The sequence below is a fragment of the Arvicola amphibius genome, chromosome 5 (assembly GCF_903992535.2).
Source record: "Arvicola amphibius chromosome 5, mArvAmp1.2, whole genome shotgun sequence".
Lineage (NCBI taxonomy): Eukaryota > Metazoa > Chordata > Mammalia > Rodentia > Cricetidae > Arvicola > Arvicola amphibius.
This window is the reverse complement of record NC_052051.1, coordinates 4,706,876-4,733,597: the sequence shown is the minus strand read 5'-3', so window position 1 is coordinate 4,733,597 and position 26,722 is coordinate 4,706,876. Positions and strand designations below refer to the sequence as shown.

At 51.4% G+C, this 26,722-nt stretch overlaps 1 protein-coding gene across 1 annotated transcript; it reads left to right on the top strand.

Annotated features, from left to right (window-relative positions):
• Positions 1 to 1,465: 1,465 nt before the first annotated feature.
• Positions 1,466 to 18,808, top strand: Npepl1 (aminopeptidase like 1). Its single transcript, XM_038331556.2, has 12 exons — positions 1,466 to 1,709; positions 2,200 to 2,385; positions 2,738 to 2,908; positions 5,068 to 5,157; positions 5,586 to 5,667; positions 7,164 to 7,306; positions 15,400 to 15,477; positions 16,425 to 16,525; positions 16,782 to 16,905; positions 17,144 to 17,320; positions 17,683 to 17,793; positions 18,141 to 18,808. Exons 1-12 carry the CDS (start codon positions 1,560 to 1,562, stop codon positions 18,300 to 18,302), a joined length of 1,575 nt encoding a protein of 524 aa, XP_038187484.1. The 5' UTR covers positions 1,466 to 1,559; the 3' UTR covers positions 18,303 to 18,808.
• The last annotated feature ends 7,914 nt before the right edge of the window (positions 18,809 to 26,722 follow it).

The following is a 26,722-nucleotide window of genomic DNA, read 5'->3' as shown; positions in this document are numbered from 1 at the left end:
ACTCTGGCCCTCACACCTCTATGGCACATACTTTCCTCACCAACCCATCTCCCCAACCCCTCTGAAATGCTTCTCGGATCTCTTTATGGTCTGTAGGATCTGTAGAGGGAGTAGATGCCCTGCTCAGTTCCAGCACCAATTCCTGCTCTTATCTCCGCTCCCATTCTGCACTCTGTGCAGGCTCACGTCTCTCCACCGCCCACCCCGACCCCCAGGCTCATTCCCGCAGGAAACATCTTACTGGAAACTGGCCTGTGGAGTCCTACTTCACCCACAGAGATAGGCTTGATCCTGCCACCCTCTAGGTAGATTACAAGTTGTCTTGGCACCTCCCTGAGTGCCTCGTGCCTCGCACTGTATTTGCAAACACCGTAAAATCAGGATAGATCTTTGAGGAACACTTAGTACCCTTTACGAATGTGTGAAAACATGCAGTTGCTGTAAAACATCTTTTTCAAGAAAGTAAGATCCAATTAGCATTGCCTTCTGTGTCAGGAAAGCCAGTATTTCAAAGGAATTCCCTCGGCTCATTCAGCGACTAGTCTGTGATGCCCCTTCCATGCCTGTCTTCAGGACTGGCCTACTCTGGCCTGTGTGCTGCCACAGAACCCTTCAAACCTGAGGGTGTGGACACCATAGATGGCTTGTGGGTAGTGACACAAGACAAGTGGATGGAATACCGTGCTGGGAATCTGGTTTTGCTGGGTTAATTTTTATTTATATAGTCTCTCTCTCTCTCTCTCTCTCTCTCTCTCTCTCTGCCTGTCTTTCTCTTTCCGTGTGTGTGTGTGGGGGGGTGTGGTTGTGGGTGTGAGTGGTTGCCTCTTAGTCCACGGATAACTTACAGACGTTGGTTTGCTCCTTCTAGATCCAGGGTTAGAATTCAGGTCTTGGGTCCTTTTCTCACTGAGCCATCTTGCTTTGCTACTTGTAAAGACTGATAATAAAGAAGAAATTCAAATTAAGAGTGACATACAAGACTGGAGGTCACTCAAGGGTACTAGCACCGTGTCTGGAGCAGTTCAGACCTTGGGCAGTGTTGGGTAGCAGCTGGCTCCTTTCAAATGACTTCCTATAACCTCCCCACTCTGTCAACTTTTCTTCCCTAACACAGGTGACCAAGTACAGGCTGCAGGGGCAGCTTGCTCGCACTGCTGCATGGTGACCTTTCTGGCAAAAGTTAGACTGAGGAAGGCTGCCCACGCTGAAAAAGGGGGGACCTGCATGCCTAATTGTCCGGCCCATTGGCCAAGGCAGCCTCTGGCAAAGGAGACTCCATCGTGTCCAGGAACCAACTGGAAGGTGCCTGGGTAGAAGCTGGAGCGGTTCCAGGAACTCGTGCGCCACTCGTCCCCAACGGTGGCCCGGAAGGCGCAGTGCGGCCCGCGCCCCGCCTCCGCCGGCGCCCCCTCGCGCCCCGGGTGGGCCCTGCAGGGCTGCGCGGCCCGGCAGCCGCAGCGAAGGCGGGGCGCCGAGGCCAGGCGGGCCGGGGCGGCGCCGAGCCGGGCCGGAGCGGGGCGCTGGGTGCCGGGCAGCCGGGCTGGGAGTTTGGGGGGAAGATGGCGAGCGTGGGGTTGCAGTTCCAGGCGAGCGCCGGGGACGCGGACCCCCAGAGCCGGCCCCTGCTGTTGCTGGGCCAGCTGCAACACCTGCACCGCGTGCCCTGGAGCCACGTCCGCGGGAAGCTGCAGCCCCGGGTCACCGAGGAGGTGAGCGGGCCGCGGCCGCCATGCGCCCGCCAAGCCCAGGCCCCGCGACACAGGCTCCGCCTTGCCCGCGCGTCCCGCCGGGCCCTGGGCACAGGCCCGCGACAGGCCAGGCCGTCTGTCCCGATGGCTCTGGCCTCAGCGAGGCTTGGCCCGTGTCGCCGGCCTGCCCAGGCCGAGCTACCTGCATCCGTGCCGCCGGGCCTGGCCTTCCAGAAAACCCAGTGGCAGCCTTTCGCGTGGCCTCTGGCCTCGAGACCCGCTTCCATGGAAACTGGCCAAGGCCCAGGAGCCGAGCTTCCAAGTGTTTGAAGCAGAGGGTCCCCAGACAGGCCTTGCGCAGTCCCACGAGGGTGGAAGGGCGCCAGAAAGTCACACAACTGCCTGGTGGCGGCCTGGGTGCTGTAGACAAGCAGGCGTGGCCTGTAGGGCATCTCCTGACACAACACACATTTTGAAGCCCGGCCTGTCTCATGTCTCCTTTCTGATCTAGCTCTGGCAGGCAGCTCTGGCCACGCTCAACCCCAACCCCACGGACAGCTGCCCCCTCTACCTGAACTGTGCCACAGTGGCAGCCCTGCCTTCCAGGGTGAGCCGGCACAACAGTCCTTCTGCCGCCCACTTCATCACCAGGCTTGTGCGAACCTGCCTCCCTCCTGGAACCCACCGGTGCATCCTGGTGAGTGCTGAGCCAGGGCCCCACTGCGCTGGCCCTTCAGGGTACTCAGAAGGTCAATGGCCCACCTCAGAGCGAGCATTCTGGCCCACGTGACCTCCCACTCAACTCTCCAACCACAAAGTGATTTACACCGGATCAGTTTGCGTGACGAATCAGAGAGGCCAGCTTAGATTTATTGAGTCCCTGTCTTATGTCTGTGTCCTGCTCGTCTACCTGGGAAAGAGCGGACAATGTCTGGTGGCAGACTGTGGGTCCCAGACCTCTGGGTTTGTCCACTGTAGAGCTGGTGTTGAAGGGGCCCAGTCTCATCTCTCTGTGGCCTCAGCCCCACCCTGCTTCTCTCTCACTACAGATGGTCTGTGAGCAGCCTGAGGTTTTTGCCTCTGCCTGTGCCCTGGCCCGGGCCTTCCCACTCTTCACACACCGCTCAGGGGCATCCCGTCGCACGGAGAAGAGGACCGTCATGGTGGAGTTCTTCCTGGTGGGACAAGACAATGGCCCAGTGGAAGTATCCACCTTGCAAGTGGGTGTCTAGAGGGCACACTGCCCGCTGGGAGCTCCGGTGGCGAGCTCTTCCCCTCCCTTTCCTGCAGGATACTATCGTGTTGTATTTTTAGGTCCCCTTCTCTTCTGTTAGTGTTCGTTTAGTGCCTGCTCATTACCTGGTACGGTTGTGTTTTGATTCTGGGTTGTTTTACCCTTGGCTGGAGAGCATTTTTATGTGTGTAGTCTCACTGAAGCTGTGTACTTCCTGTGTACGCTGGAAACCGTGCTCAAGCTGTCAGTCAATGGAGGAGCCTGGCCTTGGCTATCTTCACACAAAGCTGTCCCCAACCCCACTGTTTTGACTTCACTTCCACCCAACAGCCAGAGACCAGCTTGTCCCTACACTTTTGTCTCAGGAAGGCTGTCACTTTGACCCCCAAGCAAGCCCCTACTTGAGGGCATTGTCCTCTGTTTCCCTGACAGAGTTAGAAAGGGGGCATGCACCACCTCTACCATCTTGAATCTGCTTTCTGTGTTCTTGACAAGAGTCTAGTTGCTTTACTCCTTTTAACCTCCTTCTACCCACCCACCCACCCTGGTTTGGTTGGCGTTTTAACCTTCTCCTTCTACCCACCCACTGAACCCAGTTTGGTTGGTTTCCGAGGGCCACGATTTGGCCATCTGTCCTCGAGGCATGCACACCGATTCTCAAGCCCCTGACTCCCAGCTGCTCCCCCAACCTGCCTTCATCCTCCTGCATTCCCTTTCCTTCTGCCCCCAGTGTCTCTACTCTGGGAGGTGTCTGCTGCCTCTGGACTTTACCTGGCAATGGCCACTGAGACCATGTCTGTTTCCTGCCCCTGGAGTGTTCTTTCAAAGTTAGAGGCCCACCATTTTTCCCAGCTCCCCGCCTGGAAGCCTACACTTAGCCCGTCCCTTCTGCACTGCTTCCCCTCCTCCCGCAGCAGCTGCCTGCATCCCTCAGCCAGCCAGCCGTCTTCATGTCTGGACCCTGTGTGGTCTTGTGCTGCCTCCTCCTGTCCCCTCGACCCCCCTTCCTAGAGCTGTGGGTCCCGCAGACTCTAACTTGTTGCTCCACCCTTGTCTCCGCTGGTATTGCCCCCCAGTCGCCTGAGAGTCTGTCACACTGCCTGGCATGTAGCAGGCCTCACAGAAGCACGTACGGAAGAAGTGAGTGGATATTGCTTTTTTTCTGTGGTGTAGGAACTAAGGCTTCTAGTCCTCCACTCTCACTCATTGCTTTGTGGAGCTCCGTGCCTGTGGAGGGTCTGCAGGGTCATACCTGCCTCCCTTGAGGCTGGTGCTCGGCCCGACACACATCCCACACAGGCTGCCGGCCGCTGACAGGTGGCAGGGGCCTCACGAGCACAGCTCATATTTGAGCTGTCAGCTCCCAGGTCTCTACTCGAAGCCTTCGATGTTTAATTACCTGGGCCAGGCAGTGGCTCCAGTGATGACCAGACAGCGGGGGCGGTGGCCGGCTGGCAGAATCGACCTGCGCCTGCCCTCCTGACATACAAGTCCGGGGGAGGTGATGATGAACTTCAAGCTGCTGCCCTGCGCCTCCGCAAGCCCCTTAATATCCGTTTCTTCCGGCCAGCACAGAGGCACTGACGTAGCCGGCTGTCCCTGGCTTCAGAGGTTCAGGGTACATACGATTAAATGAAGGGAGAGGTCCGCTCAAGTCAGCTAAGAGGAAGACAGGCCCTGTGGCAGAGAAAGATGGGCAGCCAGGGTCTAGGGCTGTGCTGGCTCTGCAGAGACATGGTACCACACTTCTCTGGATACCTCTAGCGTCTTCACTCACTATCGGGCTGGCTCTGAATTGTCCTTAGCTCAGGACCAGAGGTCTGGCGCGGTCTATGGCATCAGGTTCCTGTCTTCTCCTGGGTCTTCTGAGACTCGTGAGTTCCACGAGACAGAGGTTGGTCCTGCTTCTTTCACAGCAGTGACCAGGAAGACAGGGGACTCATAGACGGCACCCCTCAACATCCTGGGGTGATGTGTAGCGGATTTCCAAAGCCCCGTTCCTACCTACCTGTGAGCAGCCCAGAGCATCCTCCTCGAGTCTCATGTCTTTGAAGTCTTTGGTCCCTGGGGAACTGAATGAGGAAAGGACATTCCCTCCCGACCCTGCCCCAGGGTCCCAGTGATGAACTTTGTCTTTTTCCCTAGTGTTTAACCAATGCCACGGAAGGCGTGAGGCTAGCTGCCCGCATTGTGGACACACCATGCAATGAGATGAACACAGACATCTTCCTTGAGGTTCGTGGCCCTTCTCCTGCTAGAAGAGGCGCCAAGCTGGGATGGGAGGGTGTCTGGACCACAAGGAGAGGCCAAGGAAGCCTGAAGTTTGTTCTTTCTGTGGCCCAGAAATTCCAGGGCCTATTCCATCAAATTCTGGAGTCCACCTGCTCAAAAGGCCAGAGTCCTCAGCTGAGGGCATGGGTAGGATGGGGCCTCACTGAGGCCATCTGTAGGACTGGGACCACCATCTGCAGGAAGCTACATGTGCAGGGCCAGCCTTTTTTCCTGGGCTTAATCATGAGAGGTGCAGCCCCTGACCTCTGAGGTGGTTCCTTTCCCACCATGCAGCCATGGATAGACTCATCTTTGGCGTGAAGCCCAGCCTCGCCTTGAGTCAAGCCTTCTTTACATGTCTCATATTGTTTTTTTTCCATGAATACATCCAGGAAATTAGCCAAGTTGGAAAGGAGCTGGGGATCACCCCCACCATCATCCGGGATGAGCAGCTGAAGACCAGAGGATTTGGAGGTGTGTAGAGTTGTCCCCACACACACACCCTCCAGGAGAGGCTGAGGGTATCCAGGTGGCAGGGATGGTATTTGGTTCAGGATCTCCAATCTCTTCCTACTTGGGACCTGAAGGGGATCAAACTCAGTTTCAGTCCCAGACTGAACTGGGAAGCAGAGCATCCCTGGGGGAGGCAGGGGCAGCCTTCCAGGCTCTGAAGCTTATCCTGGGAGCCTCTCGACCCATGTCCTTCCCCCGCCTTTGGTCTTTTCCTTCCTTCCACACCCCTGCTCAGAGCCAGCTCAGCAGGGCCTTCTGTTCCTCGAATACAAAGTCGTGGCTGTTTCCGGCATCCCAGCAGATAGGATAGTGTTCTCTGTATAGAACATCTTTACTGCGACATCCATTCAATGAGGGCTGTCCTCACCTACACGCCTCTCCCGAGGCCGCCTCCTTCTTGGTTCTCTGTACCTAGAAGCTGGAGGAAAAGCTGGGCTGTCTTGAGGTGCTTTTAGGCTGAGCAGGCAAAGGTCACCATCACAGTGGGCTATGACTGTGTAACAAGGTCCTTCAAAGGTCTAAGTCCCTCCAGGCTCAGAAAGCAGCTCTCTTGGTCACAAACCTCTCATGACTTGGGGTTTCTTCTGGCCACAACTGTGCTGTGTGAAGACTTCAGAAAGTAGCGATTGCAGGCTGCTGGCTAGCCTTGGGGCCGGGGTGGGGGGAGCTACTAGTCACAGTGCCTCAGAGCAAGGTGTCAGGACAGAGTTGTGAATCGTGACCAAGCAAGATGTCTACCTAGTCTGAGAAGGCCTTGTTGCTTCTGAGTGCTGTTACAGACAAGACCCTAGGACCATCTCAGTCAAGGGAAAGGGGACCGCAGGATGCCAGGGCTCATCATTGGTGTCCTTGGAGGTCGGCTGTCTTAGCCATGCCAACCTCCCCCCACCCCCCAGCCATCACACACATTAACCAGCTGATCACTGAGACAGAGGCCCTTTATGTTGGGAAGTTTCTCTGAGGAGGTAGCAGTTGCCATAGGTCCTGCCCGATGAGTAGGAGATTGTCAAATGGTCATTTTCGCCCTCATCATGGTTGATAGACCTTGAGGTCTATCCTCTGTGCTCAGTGGGCTCCTCTTTGTTTGGGAAGTGGAGAGTGAGGGAGGGAGGGTATGTTACATAGGCCATGGGAGCGGCTGGAGAAGGAAGTCTCAGAGCTCAGGGTAGGGGGACCCCTGTGGGTGCGAGAGGCCTTGAAGCATCACCCAAGAATCATCTCACGCTGCCGTCCTGACTTTTCCTCCTGGACGTGGTACAGATATTTTTTCCCTCAGTGAGTTTCTTGCCTAACAATACTTGGCAGTCTTAGGTGTTGGAACAGATCTACATCCCACACTGGCCCCTAGCTGGGGGGTGAGCTGAGTGGGACAGTTAGGATCAACACCAGAGTCTGCAGGGCCCCCGGAAGTCTCCACTGGTGAGTCTGAACCTCACACTCTCCCTTTTCCTGCACAGGAATCTATGGGGTTGGCAAAGCCGCCCTCCATCCGCCTGCTCTGGCAGTTCTCAGCCACACCCCTGATGGAGCCACACAGACCATTGCCTGGGTGGGCAAGGGCATCGTCTATGATACTGGTGGTCTCAGCATCAAAGGGAAGGTAAGATGTGGGTTTTGGGGTGCAGTTCAGACCAGTGTGTTTGAGTACCTAATGCACGAGGTATCAGGAGTGGGCGATTGTTTTATTTAAAATCCCTCCTCTTCTATCCAACACAATTATTTCCAGGACTACTCAGGGAATGGAACTAATAATACAGGTTTAAAAATAACCCCAATAGCAAACACTCTCTTTTATTGAATTCCACACATATTATCTTGCCAGTTGAAAATTTTGAAAAGAAAAATATTCCAGTCCAAATAAAGAGAGCGGCAGCATATTAACACTTCAAATATCATTAATGTATTTTAATAGGGAAAAACCCACAAAACCAGCTTCCATCTCGGTCTCTGTTAATTGCTAATGGACTACAGCATTAAAGAAGCTTATCCGGTCTCATCCTGTGACTCTGACATCATCCAGCTTGCACATAGCTGTGTTGGATGCACAGGGGAGCCAGGGCTGTCTGTCCGTCCTGCTCAGAACCCCAGGACACTCCTCCTTTAACTCTGAGGTGTTTCTGTCACCCTAGGAATTGACACCAGAGGCTCCTGAAAAAACAAACCCTAGTTCCTACTCTAGAACTTGCAGCGGTGGCCATGCACTCAGATCTCTGTGTGCCAAAATATCTCAAACACTTAAGACTTGCAGAGAATGGAAGAATGGTGGACCTTGGGGTTGGTCACACTTTTCTCATCAACTAGGGTTCTGAGCAGTAACTGAGGCCTAGCTGTCCCGGCCCTGCAGTCAGCTCAGCAGTCGCGAGTGGGTGACGGTTAGCTGAGCCTGTCCGCCAGGGGCAGCAGCCTTTTGACTCCATCCACAAAGAACAGGCAGCTTAAAGGGAAAAGTCGGGTGAGTGCAGGAGACCATGTTGATATGGTTTAAAGCAACAGGAACCACAGAAATTGCTTAAACTTCAAGCAACTGAAGATTTGGGGGAAGAGTGTTTAGTTCCCAATATAAGCAGGGTAGCTTCTTTAGTGCTATTGGAAAACCCCACCCGGCCCTGAACCTGTTCATGCACATGGCCCTACACATGGTCATGCACATGGCCCTGCACCTAGCACAGCAACCCTGAGTGCTGCCTCTGCAGTAACTTCTCTTTGGTGGGAGGTGAACTCCTGCTTACTCTTGCATGGTCTTGTTGGTGGGTCAGAGCACGGACTGTGGCTTCTCTAGGCAGACCCCTCAGGTGTGCATCTAACTCCTGTCACTCAGGAGGAACACTGGGCCGAGGTCCTCTCACTTGGCCCTGTTGTATGGCTTCTAAGAGGCTGTAGACTGGTCCAGGTAACTGAAAAAGCTGCCAGAGCACAGGGTCCAGGCCAGCCTCCACAACTGAGACAGCAGCTTTGACCTCCCGTGGTCAGACACAAAGACCATGGTGGGCACACTGGCTGTTCTTAACCAGCCCACTTGTCCCCCAACCCTTAGAAGCATTTCACCTGAATTCAGGGGGAGCAGGGGTGCTTTCTGAACCTTACTGAACACCTGGCATGGGACAAGACAGTGAGGATCCAGGAGTTGACACAAAATCCTAGACCTGACCTGCAGTTGCCCCCAAAGCCCCCGTCATAAAAATCAGATCAGCAAGAGGGAGCATGTAGTTGCCCAGGAGCAAACCATGTGGAGCTCTGGCACCGCCCTTCTCGGTTCTGTCTGCAGAGTTCAGTGGCAGATGGGGATTAGGAGGGTGGCAGGTCCTAGGAGGCATCAGACGTCCCTCCTGACCTTATCGCACCCTCATAAAGTACCAATCCCAAGAGAGTTTGGTTGGTGATGTTGGCAATTGCCTGGAGGCCCCGTGCAGGCAATTAAAATTGGGTTCATTTGAAAATAAAACCCCATGAACAGTAAAGCATGGTGAAGATAATGTGACTTTCAAATGAGAAATGGTTCCATGTGGGACACTACGTTCTGTCAATCTCTCCTTCATGGGGACCTAATGGGACATCTAGGTCCCTGTGCTGCCTGCACTGAGTGCCGGCTGCCACGCTGTCTCTGCGGGAAGGCATCCAGACAGTCTGGCCACACACATTTTATAATGGAGGAGTCATGTCCCATGGCCCTGAACACACTTTGCTATTCTATCCAAACTTGACAAGTATTTTTAAGCGATTGTTCTGATATGGGGCCCGAAGCAGTAAATGAGCTGTCTTGAGCTTCAGATTTCTGTTCTGTACGTGACGGGTAGATCTCTTGGAGGCTGTCAGCACACGGTGCTATGCATGCCAGTGCCTTTCTGTGTACTCCCTGGTACCAGAAGCCTCACATTCCTGGATGGCACCGTTAGCTCATCAGAGAAGTCCTTGAGCACAGGGAGGCTGTCAAGTGGCATATACAAGTTTCTCAAACTACCCCCTTGTGCTGGAGAGCTTGCCTTAGTGCTGGTGGTGAGTGCTGTCCCTGAAGTCTCCCAGTGAGGGCTTGCCCTGTTATTACCGCGTCGACACCTCATCTGGAAATGATCTCTTGGTCTCTTGGTGCTGCCTCCGGCAGTGGCTGGCTAGGCCTGTCACTCTCATGGCTGCCCTGTGTTCTGACTGATCTGAAAGTGTGTCATCATGCACTAGGACAGTGACTCACACATAGGTGGGATTTTTTTTTACCGTTTTAAAAGATGTATTATATACATATGAGTGTTTTGCCTGCCTGTGCATGCACCACACACAAGCCTATGGATGGTTCTGAGGTACCATATGAGTGCTGGGAACTGGGCTCAGTCCACTTAGCAAGTGCTCTTAGCCTCTGAGACATCTCTCCAGCTCCAGAAGTCTTTCCAGACTTAGCGGTACCCATTCCTGGAGGGGCTTTCTGCAAGTGAGGTCGCCATGACGTGGTTTTCCAGGAGTACATGAAAAATGGCCAGCCCTAGTCACTGCCAGGCTACAGCCTCTGCTGGACCAGGGCTCTGACACTGGCCAGCCATGGCTTTCCTGCATGTGTGTGTCAAAGTGAGGAGGGCAGAGGGCACCCGAGCATTGAGAACCTTTCCTTTATAATTGCAGAAGTGACACCGGGGCGGGAGGGGGCTGGAATTCCTCGTTTAAGCAGTTGAACTTTACTGAAAGCTTGGCACTCTGCTTAGGAGGTGACACCTATGCAGGGGCACATCATGTTCCATGCACAGCCGTCACAGACAGTCTCTGGGTAGGCCATTGTAAAATGGTTTGCTGCCAGGCCTGTGGAGGCATTTCTACATCTCAAAAACCTGCTCTTTCAGGCTAAATAGGTCAGAAAGATGGACATAGTTATGAGAGCAGCACAGTTAAAGTACAAAACTGTACCCAGCTAAGATCCAGGACAGAGGTAATACAGTAAGGACTGCAAAATCCCACTCTGCATTTCAAGATAAGGGTCTTTCTGATGAGGACCTGTATTATTTATTTATTGTTTTTAGTGAGCTACACATTTTTCTCTGCTCCCCTCCCTTGCTCTATCATCTTCTAATACCATTTTTTTCATGATCCCCCTGCTCCCAATTTACTCAGGAGATGTTGACGTTTTCTACTTTCCATGTAGATTAGATCCATGAATGTCTCCCTTAGGGTCCCCTTTGTTGTCTAGGTTCTCTGGGATTGTGGACTCTAGGCTGGTTTTACTTTGCTTCATGTCTAAAAGCCACTTATGAGTGAATATATCTTATATTTGTCTTTCTGGGTTTGGGTTACCTCTTTCAATATGATGTTTTCTAGATCCATCAATTTGGCTGCAAATTTAAACATATCATTTTTTTTACCGCTGATTACTACTCCATAGGGTAAATGTAGCACACTTTCCTTATCCATTCTTCAGTCAAGGGGCATTTAGGTTGTTTTGGGGTTCTGGTTATGAAAATTAAGGCTCCTATGAACATAGCTGAGCACATGTCCTTGTGGTATGATTGAGCGTCCTTTGGGTATATACCCAAAAGTGGTATTGCTGAGACTTGAAGTAGATTGTTTCCTAATTTTCTGAAAAATCAATGCAGCTGTACCAGTTTTCACTCCCACCAGCAGTGGAGGAGTGTCCCCTTTACCCTACATCCTCTCCAGTGTAAGTTGTTATCAGCATATTTGATCTTGGCCATTCTTACAGGTATAAAATGAAGTCTTAGAGTTGTTTTGATTTGCATTGCTCTGATGGCTAAGGATATTGAGCATTTCCTTAAGTGTTCTCAACCATTTTAGATTCATCTGTTGAAAGTTCTCTATTTAGGTCTGTATCCCATTTTTTTTATTGGATAATTTCTAGTTTTGATGACCAGTTCCTTGAGTTCTTTGTGTATTTTGGAGATCAGCCCTCTGTCCGATGTGTGGTTGGTGAAGATCTTTTCCCATTCTGTAGGCTGTTGACTGTGTCCTTTGCTTTACAGAAGCTTCTCAGTTTCAGGAGGTCACATTTATTAATTGTTTCTCTCAGTGTCTGTGCTACTGGAGTCATTCTTCAGAAGCTGTCTCCTGTGCCAATGCGTTCAAGTGTACTTCCCACTCTCTCTTCTGTGAGGTCCAGTGTGGTTGGTTATATGTAGAGGCCTTTGATTGATTTGGACTTGAGTTTTGTGCATGGCGATAAATATGGATGTTTTCATTCTTCTGCACGTTGGTATCTAGTTATGCCAGCACCATTTGTTGAATGTGCTTTCTTTTTTCTATTTTAAATGGTCTGCTTCTTTTTCAACAATAAGCTGTTCATAGGTGTGTGTGTTGATATGCTGGTCTTCGATTTGGTTTCATTGTTCCTCCTGTCTGTTTCTATGCCAATACCAGGCTGTGTTCATTCCTGTAGCTCTGTAGAACAATTTGAATTCAGGGATTGTGATGCCTCCAGAAGTTTATTTTACAGGATTGTTTTGACTGTGCTGGGTTTTTTGTTTTTCAATATGAACTTGAGTATTGTTCTTTGAAGGTGTGTGAAGAATTCTGCTGGGATTTTGATGGAGATTGCATTGATTCTGTAGATTGCTTTTGACAACATTGCCATTTTTACTATGTTAATTCTACCTACCCAAGAGCTTGGGAAATCTTTCCATTTTCTTGTGTCTTCTTCAATTTCCTCCTTCAAGATTTAATGTTCTTGTCATAGAGGCCTTCCACTTGTTTGGCTAGAATTACTCAAGACATTCTATGCTATTTGTGGCCATTGTGAAAGGTGATGCTCTCTGATTTCCTTCTCAGCTCATTTATCATCTGTGTAAAGGAGGCCATTGATCTTTTTGAGTTAATCTTGTATCCTGCTACATTAAAGATGGTGTTGATAAATTGTTGGACTTTCTTGGTAGGATTTTTGGGGTAGCTTCATGTAAACTATCATATCATCTGCAAATAGTGAGAGTTTGATCTTCCGCTTCACCCTCAGATATGTTATTTTCTTAATTTTTTATATTGAACTATATAATTTTTCTCAGCTCCCCTCTTTTCCTCTCTCTTTCACGTCTTACCTCTCCCATGTTCTCCCTGCTTCCAATTTACTCAGGAGATGTTGACTTTTTCTACTTCCCATGTAGATTAGATCTTGTATTTCTCTCTTAGTGTCCTCTTTGTTGTCTAGGTTCTCTGGGATCGTGGACTGTAGGCTGGTTTTTCTTTGCTTCATGTCTAAAAGCCACTTAGGAGTGAATACATAGTATATTTCATTCTGGGTCTGGGTTACCTCTCTCAATATGATGTTTTCTAGATCCATGCATTTGGCTGCAAATTTCAATATAATCATTAATTTTTACCGCTCATTACTAGTCCATTGGAAAATATAGCACATTTTCCTTATTTTATCTTTGGTTGAATGGCATTGAGGTTGTTTCCAGGTTCTGGCTATGAGAAATAATGCTCCTATGAACATAGTTGAGCACATTTTTTTTATGATTGAGCATTTTGGGGTGTATATTTAAAGGTAGTATTGCTGAGTCTTGAGTTAGATCGTTTTCTAATTTTCAGAGATATCGCCAGACTGATATCAATGTGCTGTACCAGTTTTCACTCCCACCTGCAGGGGAGGAGTGTTCCCTTTACCCCACATCCTAACCAGCATATGTTGTCATCAGTGTATTTGATCTTGGCCATTCTTACAGGTATGAGATGGAACGCCAATGCGTTCAAGTGTACTTCCCACTCTTTCTTCTGTGAAGTTCAGTGTGGCTGGTTATATGTAGAGAGGTCTTTGATCCATGTGGACTTGAGTTTTGTGCATAGTGATAGATTTGGATCTATTTTCATTCTTCTGCATGTTGATAGCCAGTTATACCAGCACCATTTGTTGAATGTGCTTTCTTTTTCCCATTTTAAATGGTCTGCTTCTTTGTCAAAAAAACAGGTGTTCATTGGTGTGTGCATTGATAGCTGGGTCTTCGATTCCTTTCTATTGTTCCTGTTTGTTTCTATGCCAGTGCCAGTTGTTTTAATTTCTGTAGGTCTGTAGTAGAGTTTGAAGTCAGGGATTGTGATGCCTCCAGAAGTTCCTTTATTGTATAGGATTGTTATGACTCTGCTGGGTTTTTCTTTTTCCATATGAAACTGAGTATTGTTCTTTGAAGGTTTGTGAAGAATTCTGCTGGGATTTTGATGTACATTGCATTGAATCTGTAGATTGCTTTTGGTAAGATTGCCATTTTTAGTATATTAATTCTACCTATTCAAGAGCATGAGAGATCTTTCCATTTTCTGATGTCTTCTTCAATTTCTTTCTTCAAAGATTTAATGTTCTTTTCACAGGCCTTCCATGTGTGATTAGTGTTCCTCCAATGTATGTTATTTGTGGCGGCTGTGAAGGGTGGTGTTTCTCTGCTTTCTTTCGCAGTCCTGTTATCATCTGTATAATGGAGGGCTTCTGATTTTTCTTTGAGTTTATCTTGTATCCTGCTACCTTATGGCAGGGGTTTATGAATTGTCAGAATTCCTTGGTAGAATTTTGGGGGTCTGTCTTATCATCAGGAAATAGTGAGCGTTTGTCCTGTATTTATTTTAAATCGGAACTTGTAAATTGGAGTTGGAAACCTATACAGCAGAAACACATCTAACAACATAGGTAGTTCATAGGAGGTGATATTTGCATTGGTGTCAGGGGCTTTAGCGTAGACCCACCAGTGAACTGAACATGGCAGTGTGTCATTACCACCTACTCATGACTTGATGGTAATGTTTTAAGACATGACTAAGATACTCTCTTTCCAGCCAGATAATAACTAGTAAACATGGAGAAGAATTGGCATCGTTCTGGGCCTCCCCTGTAAAGCTCCAATGCTGGGCACGTGTAGGTCAGTGAAGGTGGCTTCAGCTGTCACTGCAGGCATAGCTGGAAGCAGGGCCGCGAGGAGTGTGAGTGTCTGTGGCAGGAGGGACAGGGATCCAGGGCTGTTGCTTGGAGGACAAGTGAACTAGGATTCAAAGTAAGCTGTATCCTCACTGTGAATGGAGATGGAGGGATCGAAGACAAGCACTGTCTGACTGTAGTTGGACCCAACACCTAGATACCAGAGATGCTCACAGTGGCTGCTAGCCTATACTCAGGTAGGATGGGATAGACATGAGTCTGGGGTTACCCCAGTCCCTCCTTAGTAGACACAGAAGGAACCTGAGGTAAGTGGGGAACACAGGCAAAATGGCTTATTGGCAAACACTTCACCTCCAGTTTCTGTATGAGGAGGGACCCACAGTTCTGATTGCCACTGGGAAGCCTGTCCAAGCCTCTTGAGTTGCTGGCTGGGTGGCTCACTCCACGTGAGACTCAGTCTTTATGGAGTTTGGGTGAGGAAGAAGACAGAGGTCCTGAGTGTAGACTCCCAAGCTTGCCTGTGGTCAAGGCCTCTGTGGGAAAACCCAGCCATGGTGAATCTGGCCAGTGGGTAGCTTCTTGGTCACTCTCTATTATATTATCTATTGCTTGGTAGCTCTAAAGCTGCACAGAAATACAAGGTCTATCACCACCATTTCTGAACCTCACTTCCTCTTGCTTTGTTAGAAGACCCTCTCTGGGTGGCACGTTTCATGAATGGTGTTCAGAGAGGCCTGTGCAAGATGAGGCCCTGGTGTGCTGTGCAGATTGGAGCCTGCAAGTCTGCTGCCAGCTGTGTCCATGTTCGTGTGGCTCATTCCCTCTCTTCTGGTTCTGTGTCCCTCTAGACCACTATGCCAGGGATGAAGCGAGATTGTGGGGGTGCCGCAGCCATCCTGGGAGCCTTCAGAGCCGCCATCAAGCAGGTAAGGGCATGAGTTCTGGTTTTCCTCCTTCAGACTTGACCCCCCCTCTCTCCAGGACTCCACTTCCCTGACCGTGGCGCTTAGCAGGGATTGTTTGGTGAGAAGGCCTAGCTCAGAGTGCCTGCCGAAGGAAGTAGCCATGGCTGGACATGTGTGGAGAAGTCCTTCTCTCCTGGCGTTGGTTTGGCATCTAAGACATGCTGGCAAGGAAGTGCTCAGCAGGTCGGTTCTGGACTTCCCACCAGCCAGTGCTGCAGTACTCACTGATGGGCAAGAGGGGTACTGGACCTACAGGTAGCCACAACCAGTGGCTTAAGGGCTCTGAGAGCCCCTCACACACTCTCATACACACAAGAGCCCCTGCCCTCCCCTGGTTAACTCACTTGTCCACTTGGCCCTGGCCTCTCCCTCCATCCTCTGAAAAGGAATGTGCCTCAGAGAGAGTCTCAATAAGCACAGCGGCAGTGATACGGCCCACAGGACACCTGATGTAGGGAGGGCTGCTTGTTTGTCCCAGCTGCCCAGCACAGCCACACTGAAGGAAGGAATGCAGGAATGGAAGACCCTTCTTGCCATGGGGAGGGAGGTTACTACCAGCGGAAAGAACGGTGGACGTGAAGTTATCAGTCCCTCGGTAGCAATTGTTTGGGGTAAGAATGATGATCAGGAGGCTGAGGCAGGAGGATTGCTTGAATTGAAGGTTCTTCATATGCTGTGTAGTGAAGTCTGCTGCATGGTTTGAACCCTAGAGGGCTCTGCCCCTTCTAGCAAAGATTTCCCCAATCGTACTTTCAGCCCTGAGCCCTGCTTCCTGCTCTGGAGGGTCCCACCAGTCTGTCTGTCTGCTGCTGTCTGCAGGTCTGAGAGCACCTGGCTCTACCTTCCCTTTCACCCTTTCCAGAACTTCCCATCTGTAATGGGACCTCTCAACCTCCTTCTCCTCTTAGGGTTTCAAAGATAACCTCCATGCTGTGTTCTGCTTGGCTGAGAATGCGGTGGGCCCCAATGCCACCAGACCTGATGACATTCACCTTCTGTACTCAGGAAAGTAAGGCCAGCCCTCTCTCAGCTCTGGAACTGTTGTTTAGACTTTGGGCTTCCTCCCAGAGCCAGGCTAGGTCAGTCTGAGCCTAACCCAGGGTGTGGGAGAAACCTACCCCTGCCTCCCACCGGCGATGTTCCTGGGGTGGGCACATGTCGTGGAGATGGGGACTGCAGGGACTGGGCTCTCCAGTAACAAAGGGGGTTGGTTGCTCAGCACTCTGGCCAGCTGATTCCTGAACTGGGATCTGTGTCACACCCAGGACTGTAGAGATAAACAACACAGATGCCGAGGGCAGGCTGGTGCTAGCTGATGGGGTATCGTATGCTTGCAAAGACCTGGGGGCTGACATCATCGTGGACATGGCCACACTGACTGGAGCACAGGTGAGTGTCACACATCACCCCTTACAGCCCCCATAGGCCTGAACTCCTATTGGCAGCTGTCATCTGGAGACAAGGAAGTGTATGCTCCACTCGTACTGCTGCTGTTCCCGGCCTTGTATCTGTCCTCCTACCCCCCCCCCCCCAGGTGTGTTTCTGCTGCCTGTGGCTCTACTTCTGCCATTTGTGTTTCTCTTCTGTCCTCCCTGGCATGGTTGCTTCTTTTGTGTCCTTTGCCTAGGGCATTGCCACAGGGAAGTACCACGCAGCCGTGCTCACCAACAGTGCTGAGTGGGAAGCAGCCTGCGTGAAGGCTGGCCGGAAGTGCGGGGATCTGGTCCACCCGCTGGTCTACTGTCCCGAGCTGCACTTCAGCGAGTTCACCTCTGCCGTGGCTGACATGAAGAACTCCGTGGCGGTAGGTGTGGGCCTGCGCTGATGTGCAGAGCTGTGCCCCTGGGGAGTCTGTGAGCCAGGAACCAGGAGACCAGTGTGGACAGTGCAGAGGTCAGGTGTCATTCAGGACACACTCAGTGAACATGCTCTATGAACAGACTCCACACCCAGGTCTGACTTAGTTGCCCCTTCAGGTTCTTTGTGGTCCTCCCATGTCCTGGAGGAGGTAGAAACCTTGTTCTTGGCTGGAGCCCTCTTGAGCCATCTGGTCAGCAGGTATCTCTGTGCCTAAGGCTGAGGGATAAGGGTAGGTTAGATAGACCGTCCAGACTCCTCCCGCTGCTGGGAACAGGATGTCACCAGCTGTCCTCCTCCTGTCCTCAGGACCGAGACAACAGCCCCAGCTCCTGTGCTGGCCTCTTTGTTGCTGCACACATCGGATTTGACTGGCCTGGGGTCTGGGTCCATCTGGACATCGCAGCTCCGGTGCATGCTGTAAGTGCCTCCGGGGGAGGGGGGGGGCTCCTCAAGGCCAGGTGACCCGAGCCCCCTTGGTTCAGAGCTGCTTCTGAGATCATCAGAAAGATTCTGTGTTGTGCGTCAGATTGCCTGTGGCCCAGCCTCCAGCCAGCTGTGGTCTCCCTGACCTCTGGTCTCTTCATCCCTGAGTAACTGCTGTGCCACAGTCTTCCCTCCTGGCCAGCCTCGCCTGAGCTTAACAGGAGGCACGGGCCTTCTCCACTCTGAGCTGTGGCTTTTAACTAGGCTCTGCCCACCACCTCTGAGCATGTCAGGACATCTTCAGCCTCGAGGCCTAGGATTTCCACTTTCTCTTTCCACAGGGCGAGCGAGCCACGGGCTTTGGTGTGGCTCTCCTACTGGCACTTTTTGGCCGTGCCTCTGAGGACCCGCTGCTGAACCTGGTGTCCCCATTGGGCTGTGAGGTGGATGCCCAGGAGGGTGATGATGTGGGGCGTAACTCCAAGAGACGCAGGCTCGTGTGAGCGTGTGAGAGCCGCTTCCCAGCTGGTGATGCGGTTCCTTACCTCACCGTCCACTGACTGATTTGAAGTAATTGAAAGACTAGACCTTGAGATGAGTGTGGCTTCTCCTTCTGTGACCTGTGGTGTGGGTGTGGCTGCTCCTGTGGTGGGTGTGGCTGCTCCTGTGGTATGGGTGTGGCTGCTCCTGTGGTGGGTGTGGCTGCTCTTAGAAGGCAGCTTAGGGTTTGGTGGGGTCCGGGGAAGATTGTCACAGACCTCCTGGGTCGGCTTCTGCAAACTCACTGTCCCTTGTCCCACACCTGGTCTTTCGAACCACCTCAGGTCACCTCTGTGGTGAGTGGGCTTCCTGATCCAGGCCCTTGCTCTAGCTGGGGCTCACGGGGGTGGCCAGCCAGCCTGTGTCTTGATGGATGTGACTGACTGTCAGAGACCCTGTTCTGTGAAGCAGGAAGAGCCTCATGGCCCCCTCCAGTTCACTTGAAGTTGAATTAAATATGACCACAACACTCCATTGTCTCTGCTCATGTTTCCCCTGCTCCCCTGGCTGATAACCCACCCAGAGTCTGTCAGAGACTGAGGTGCAGACTTGCTCTGCCAGCAGCCCTCAGACTCTCTCATCTGGTCTTGAGATGGCTAGTTGAACTGGTTTGAACTCCAGCCCAGAGCTCTGGAGTCTGGGGCAGAGGACAGCAGCCCTCAGGCCAAGGCCTGCTGGCCAGCTGCTTTGGTTTTCTGATTGTCTCCATACACTGCGAGATGGCTTTGGAGAACCTCTGTTCATATTGGGGTGGATATGACTTCCTCAGCTCTGAAACTGAGTCCCCCAGTTCCTACCAGAGAAGCCCTAGGCTACAAAGGGCCTGGTTTAGAAACCACTTGATTCCTGGGAACCCAGCCATGTGGGGCTGCAGGGGCAGCCGGCCTCATAGTATCTGGGAATAAGTTCTCTCCTGCTCATTTCTGTTTTCCCACAGAGCATCCCAGACTGCCTGAGAGGCAATCAGGGCTAGGCCCCAGTGAGTAGGACGGGGCTTCCTATACCTTCTCTAAGGGGCCATGAGACCAGGGCCTGTCTGTAGGTTTGCAGAATACATACATGCACTGGGATGTCCTGAGTCCACTGCCAGCTACAGCCTAAGCGCTCTCAGGCACCGGGTCTCTCCTGCCTTGGAAGGGAGGTGCCTGTTTCTGGGTCTGACGCCATGCAAATGTTTATTAGCTGCATACTGTATGCATAGCCCCAGGTGGACCTGGAAAGTCAAAAGCCAACTCCTAGGTGCCAGCCCTAAATGAGAAACCCTGTGTGACAATTTCTAGTCATTGTGGGCAGTGGCCAAATGAGTGAGAACTGTGGGCTTCCGCGCAGGGAGAGGCATGGTCAGGCTGGAGGGCAGGAGCCTTCATGGGTCATTAGTTCACTTAATTGCTTGCAGTAGGCGGCTCTCGCCAGCTTCCCCTAGAGACACCCCAGAGGAGGTAGGGGTCACCGAGGTGGTCTGGCTCCTTCTCAGGGGCAGCTGGCACCATCACTCCCCCTCCCCAAGCTAGGGAGCTGTGCCCGTGTGGACACAGGAAGCAGGGTCACAGAGCAGCCCAGGAACTGAGTCTCCCTTGTGTGGACACAAAGGCGGCTACAGGGCTACGGACCCAGCTGGGGACCAGCTGCAGGCTCAGGGCATGGATGGCATGCCCAGTGTTGGGGCTTCCAGGGGTGAGCCAAAGGCTCTGCTTTCCCCAGGGTCAGCAGGCTTAAGGGTACAACTGCTTCTCCAAGTGCTGCTGGAACCCCAGTGGAGTCACAAGACAACTATTGGAGCACATGAACACCCCTAGAGTCATGCAGCCTGGGCTCTGGAGAACTGCACAGAAGACATGTGCCTTCCCAGTGCGGATGGGGAGGATGTGCAGCAGCTGGTTGGCTTTAACTGTCAACTTGACACAACCTAGAACCACCTGGAGAGGAGTCTCAGCAAGGGAGTGTCTACGCTGAACTGGCCTAGAGGCATGTCTTCTGGGAAATGTCTTAAGTTAAATGCTGCAGAAAGACACAGGCTACCCTTCGTAGAATCATTCCCTAGGCAGGGCATCCTGGACTGTGGAAGAGTGGAGTAGTTGACCCTGAGGTAGGCTGTACTTGTCACCACCATCACCACAGTGGAGTTCTGGCATATTCAAGGAGGGAGCAGAGCCTTCAGCTTCCATGCTGGGAGCTGCGCAGCTTCTCCTGGCCTTGGAGAGCACAGACGACTTTCCTCTCTGTTTACTTAGGGAGCTTTAGGCAGAGCCAGTACCAGGAGCCTGTGTGTTTCCAGTGCTAAGGGAACATGGAGACACATACCTGAGACCTCTTAGGGAGCAGTGCAAATAGCCTGAAGATGCTTAGAAGCATGGTGGTGGGGGCTGGAAGCCATGGATTTTTTGGCTGGGGTATCTTGCCCAAGCTCACCTTCTCTGGACACTCCTGTGCCCCCAGTCACCCAGTGTCTGGATAGTCCTCATAACCATGGGCCCGAGTACCTCATCTGGACTATTGCCTTGCAGGAGACAGCCAGCCAATCTCCATGCTATACCTTGAGGGAGTGGGCTGTATGAAAAGGGTGTTGTCAACAGCCATGAAGGTACCCCATGCAGGTTGCAGAACCATAAGAAGTCACTCCCCCAAATCAGTTCTCTCTGTGTGCCAGCAAAAGGGCATTGAACAGCTTTCCATAGCTGACGAAATACCCGAGGGAACCAATAGGAAAGCAGAGACGTTCATCTGGGTTCATGGTTTCAGAGGGCTCCATCCACAGTTTGTCTTGTTGCATTGATCTGCAGCAGATACAAGGCAGCTGGTTCAAGCAGACAGCTGCGGAGGCTGCTCACCTCGTGGCAGCTGGGAAGCAGAGGGAGTGCCCTTCAAAATCTGCTCCTGCCCATCAGGCCTTACCGCCCCAGCATTGAGTGTGAGCTCCTCCGTGGCTGTTCCACCAGTCTGGTCAGCACCCTGCCTAGTTCCCTTTCTCTTGCTAAAAACCTGGCAGAACAACTTAGGTGAGAAAGAACTTTAGCTTAGAATTCCCAGCTACACAGACAGCGGAAAGCCTTGGCAGCAGAGCCTGAAGCAGCCAGTCCCATCCCATCCACAGTAAAGAGCAGAGAGAAATGAATGCATGCATGCTTGTACTCAGCTGGAGGACTCAAGTTTTCCCTGCTTAGGTAATGGTGCCACCCACAGTAGGTTGTGCCTTCCCAAATTATTTAACTTAAGGCAACCCACGGTGTAAATAATCCCTCACGGATACTCTTCATAGATGGCGCTAGGTTATGTTTTGTTGACTCTCCCTCACCCTTGTGATCCCACCCCTTGCCATAGCAGCACCTCTGAGCACTACTGCCTCCAACAGTCTCCCCAGAGGACAGATCCCCTCAAAGCTAGGTCCAGACTGCAGGGAGGAACCGAGGCAAGGGCAGAGCTAGATCTAATCACCTGCTGCTACTTGGACCTTGGAAGGTCCAGGGCTTCTCCAGGTCACCACAGCAGGAGAATGGCCCCTTCCAAGGCACAATGAAAGTTTTAGGGAGTTGTCTATGCTCCTGCTCCTAAAGAGTGCTGAGGTGGCTTCTGAGGCCTTTGAGATGGAGGAGATAGGGGCTGGAGAGATGGCTGAGCCAGTAAAGTGTTTGCATGGAAGCAGGAGGCCCTGGATTTATGGCACCCATGGGAAAGCCAGTGTGTGTCTTCAGTCCCAGCTCTGAGGGGTACAGACATGAAGATCCTTGGAGCTTGCTGGCCAGCCTGTCCAGCAAATGAGTGGGATACAAATTAGACAGACGGTTGAGGAAGGACTCTGAGTGTCAAACTCTGTCTTCTGTGTGCAAACACAAGTACCCACATATCCATAACCTCTTCCCCACAGGTGCGCACATGTGAACTCATGCGCGCGCGCACACACACACACACACACACACACACACACACACAAAATTTTTAAAAGAAGGGAACCACCTGGAAGTTATTTCTACAAGGGTTGTACCAATGGATAATTAGGGGACCCCTCCCCACCTACCCCTACTGATTGCATCTCAGTGTGATTCCTTCAGAGGCTGGTAATATCAGACACCTGTTCCTAAACCTTTTCTGCCAAGCCCTTCCCAAGAGGATATCCTGTTCAGGTACATCCCCTACACCAGCCTGATCTCCCCCACCCTGCTTCTGCTCCTAGCCCACTCCTAAAGCACCTCCTGCCAACATCTCCAGTGAGTTCCCCGGCTGGAGGTCTTCCGGGAAGGTTGTGCCCTGGCAGCAAGGACATGCTGTTGTGCCCCCCAAAAGCTTTCCATGGGGAGCTGGCCTGTGATCCCAGCAGGCCCCTCCTGCCCAGTGAATGCCTGTTGAATTTTCTACTGTGATTTCCTGCCCAGAGCCTCCAGTTTAGATTGTGTTCCCTGGTGAATTAGCATTGAGCATTTTTGTTTATTTGTTTGTTCTTTAACAAAAGGTTGTTTTGGTTTGAGATCCAGCAAAAATACACGCTGCGTTCAGCTTCCTCTCCATTCAGGACTCAGTAAATGAGTTGTTTTCCAGTCTGTTCTGAGTCCTTGCCTCAAATGAGCCTCCAACAAGATAATGCGTTTAAAAGCCCTTGGAAAAGTACCAGCCCCACGCACATGTGGGGTACTGTCATCCTCTGAGCTCTCGGAAGACAAGCCCTGCAGCTGGCTCACTCCAGCCTCCGCCCCCACACTGGTCTTGCTGCGAAGTACCAAGATAGGGCTCAGATGGAGGGGGGGCTGCCTCCAGGCTGATTCTCCAGAGCCCAGAACTTTCTCCACTCCAAGAGGCTCCGGGTTTGTGGTCCAGCCACTGCTAGGGGGACTGGTGGAGAGGACAGGTGCAAACCCCACCATCCTTAGAGGAGAAGACCTGTCCATATCCATGTCTGATCTGAAGGCCGTTTTGGCTTCCTTTGGGCCCTGCTGTGGTCCTGAGGGGTTTTTTTTGAGATCAATCCAGGGAGGATGCTGTAGTCAGAAAAGCAAAATCAAACCTCCCAACTCAAAAGGCTCAGAAGCTGCTTCTTATTCCCAATCTGCTGTCAGAACAAAAGGCGCCTCCAGCCAGAAGTCTCTGTTCTTGTCGGCTGGCCCTGCCCTGCTCTGGGGTAATGAGAGGGGAGGAAGAACCTTCATTCCATCCCACGAACCTTTCCTTGTTTGTCATGATTCCTTTCCTGTCATGGTCTGGATGAGTCTCTGTGAGATTCGTACCCCATGCCTAGTCCACTATGCCACTCAACGGCTTGGAGCTCCAGCTTGCTTCCTCACTCACCAGCAGCAGGCCCCACCTGCATGTAAACACCCGGATCCACAGACCCCTCTCTTGGGAGTGTCTTCCCATCCTGAACCTTAGAAATCAGTTGTCAAAAGAAGACAAAACTGCCTTGCTGGAGGCTGGAGGAAGCTGTGTGTAGATTCCAGGAGACCTGCCTGGGGAGAATGTAAATCCTAGGGCTTACCTCAGAGACTGGCATTATCCCAACCATGAGCCATCACAAGAATAGCTAACATGTCACCAGCAGTTTTCAGCTTGCTAGACAGCCAGGTCCTTGGCTATATGCTATGATCTTGTCCTATCCAGCATCTACAGAGACCCAAGGTTACACAGATCCCTGATGCCTGAGTGCAGAGTGAGGGACATGAGACCCAGGATACTCTATGCACAACAAGATCTGATCTCATCCCCTCTGCCATTTGTCCCCTCTGCCATTTGTCCCACCCATACAGGGTAGCATTCCAAAAACTGCATGTGAGAGATGAGTGCCAGTGGTAGGGTCGGAGATGGTGCTTCCAAAACACTCACCAATGAGCAAATACTCAGGATGCTCTATGTGTGTGGCCCTGGGCTCCGAGCCTCAGCTTTTGCATCCGTAAAGTACAAAAGCCTCGTGGCATTGTTTGGTAGTGATGTCTGGGATGTGACCTCAATAGCACTGGCAACAACAATGATGAACAAAGAGAAAAGAACATTATAGTTGGTGAAAATCCTAAAATACTGTGCATCCCAAAAGACTCCTATGGCTGGAGCTACGGCTAAAACATGAAACTACCTGACACAAGCAAAAGACCCATAGGTCACCGCCAGCTCCATGTACAGATACAGTCAGGTCACCGCCAGCTCCATGTACAGATACAGTCAACATCGGGAGCTTTAGGCAGAAGGAACCCTGGGGCTTGCTGGCCAGTTCATGTTGCTCAACCCATGAGTTCTGGGTTCAGTGAGAGACTCCATCTCTCTCCAAAGATACAATGGAAATAGAGGATGATACCCAAAGCTGCTTTTTGTCCTCCATGTGCGTCTTCACACAGGTGTGCTTGAACACATACACACCCTCAAGCAGACATATCCAAAACACTATTAACTGAATATAAAGGAGAAAACACTTGTAAATTACATATCTAATAAGGGGCTGACCCAGAATACTTAAACACCTATAATTCAAATTATGTAGCGGAGCGTTGTCTAGCAGACACAAAGCCCTGGTTCTTCTCCCCATTCTCATTCCCTCAAAGCGAGACAGACCAATTTAGGTGAGCACAATGGCAGGCACCTATAATTTAAGCTACTTCGGAGACTGAGCTGGGGGAATCGTGAGCTGGGGGCCAGGTCAGGCTACACAGTGCGAGCTCATCTCAAAGGCAGCAGCAGCAACAAAGCCTTTAGGAAGAGTGACAACAGAAAACAGCCTAATTCAAAAACGGTGACGGAGTTGAATAGACATTTTTCCTAAGAAGATACACAAACGGCTAATGAGCGCATGAAAAGATGTTCAACGTGACTAATGGTTAGAAAAATGCAAGACAAAATTACAGCGAGATACAAGCTCACACCCATTAGGGCGGCTGCTATGCTAGGAACCCAGGAGATAATGGATGTTGATGAGGCTGGAGGGAAATTGGAGCCGTCACGCGGGCTGGCATGTCGCATGGCGTGAGCACTGGGGAAACAGCCTGCTGCTCTTCCAAAAGTTGAAGTACAATTATCCCATGACACAGCAGTTCTCCTTCTGAGGACATCTTCCGAGAAGCGAAGGCAAGGGTCTCGGAGAGATGTATGTAGGCCATGGTTGTAGCTGTGTCATTCATGGTAGCTAAACACAGGAGCGAGTGTCGCAGGTGTGGAGGGATGAGGGCGTAAATGCAAACATGTACAATGTCTGTGGAGTGGTCCTGAGAGAGGAGGGCAGCCCAGACCCTAGCAACAATGTGGATGAACCTTGGGACCATTCTGCCATGTGAAGTAAGCCAGTCATCATCCCACCGACCCTTCTGACCCTTCAAAGGTGAGCCGAGAAGGGCGCGTCCAGGGCTGAGGGAGGCAAGGAGAGAGAACTAGTTTGATGGTGTTTTGTTGAACAGGATCAATGGCATTCTGGAGCGGGGAGGTAGAGGTAGTTGTAATAGTTCAACACTGAGCAAGATGGTAAATTTTATGTTGTGTATATTTTTATCACAATAAAAAAATAATACATATTTTTGTAGGGGCTGGGGAGATGGGTCACTTGGTAAAGTGCTTGCAACACAATCAGGAGGACCTGAGTTGGATCCCCAGAACCCACATAAAAAGCCAGCAAGGTGGCTTCCTTCCCATCCCAGTTCTAGGGGTGGGGACAGGAGCTGTTCTTGAACCCTAACCTAAACAGCAGGCCCTGGACCAGCAGGAGACTCTGTCTCCAAACACAAACAAGAAGACAGATCCTCAGGCACAAAATCTGAGGTTAACCTCTGACCTCCACAAGCATACATGCACATGTGTATACATACCTGAACATATCACAGACGTAAACACACACATACAAAGAATAAATAAATAGGGATGGGCTCTGGGCTACTCTGCCTGGAAAGTCGGCTGGTCTGGGAACAGTGCATGGGCTATGAAGTCAGCAGAACTTAGACCAACATTCTCGTCTTGGTAACTTGAAGACTTGGAGTTTCCCCCCAAGTCTTCCACTTGTGTGGCATGCCTGGTGATCCATTGAGGTATCGTCTAACACAGAACACACCTGTTCTGTTCCCCACTGAGAGTTGTTGGGCTGGACAAGACACCCTTTCAGTCAAGGCCCTACCTGAGCCAGGAGGACATCTCCAGAGCTCCCTCCTGGAATGGCTGAGCATTTGACCAGTGATGTTGTGGCTTCCTTCTCCATGTGTTAGGCATCCATTATGCACTGGCTAAATGTTTAAATGTTCTTGCCCAGAGATACATTACTGAGGCGGGGAGGGAAGAGCCCGGAGGGACAGAGGCCAGGGCCTGGGTCTCAGCTTCCTCCCTGCCCAGATGACCCACCTCTGTCCCTTTGCTCTGCTTGCTCCAATCAGCCGTCACTCAGCCCTGGGAACTCCAAACAAGACAGCCACACACGGCTCCTTGAGACCCCCAA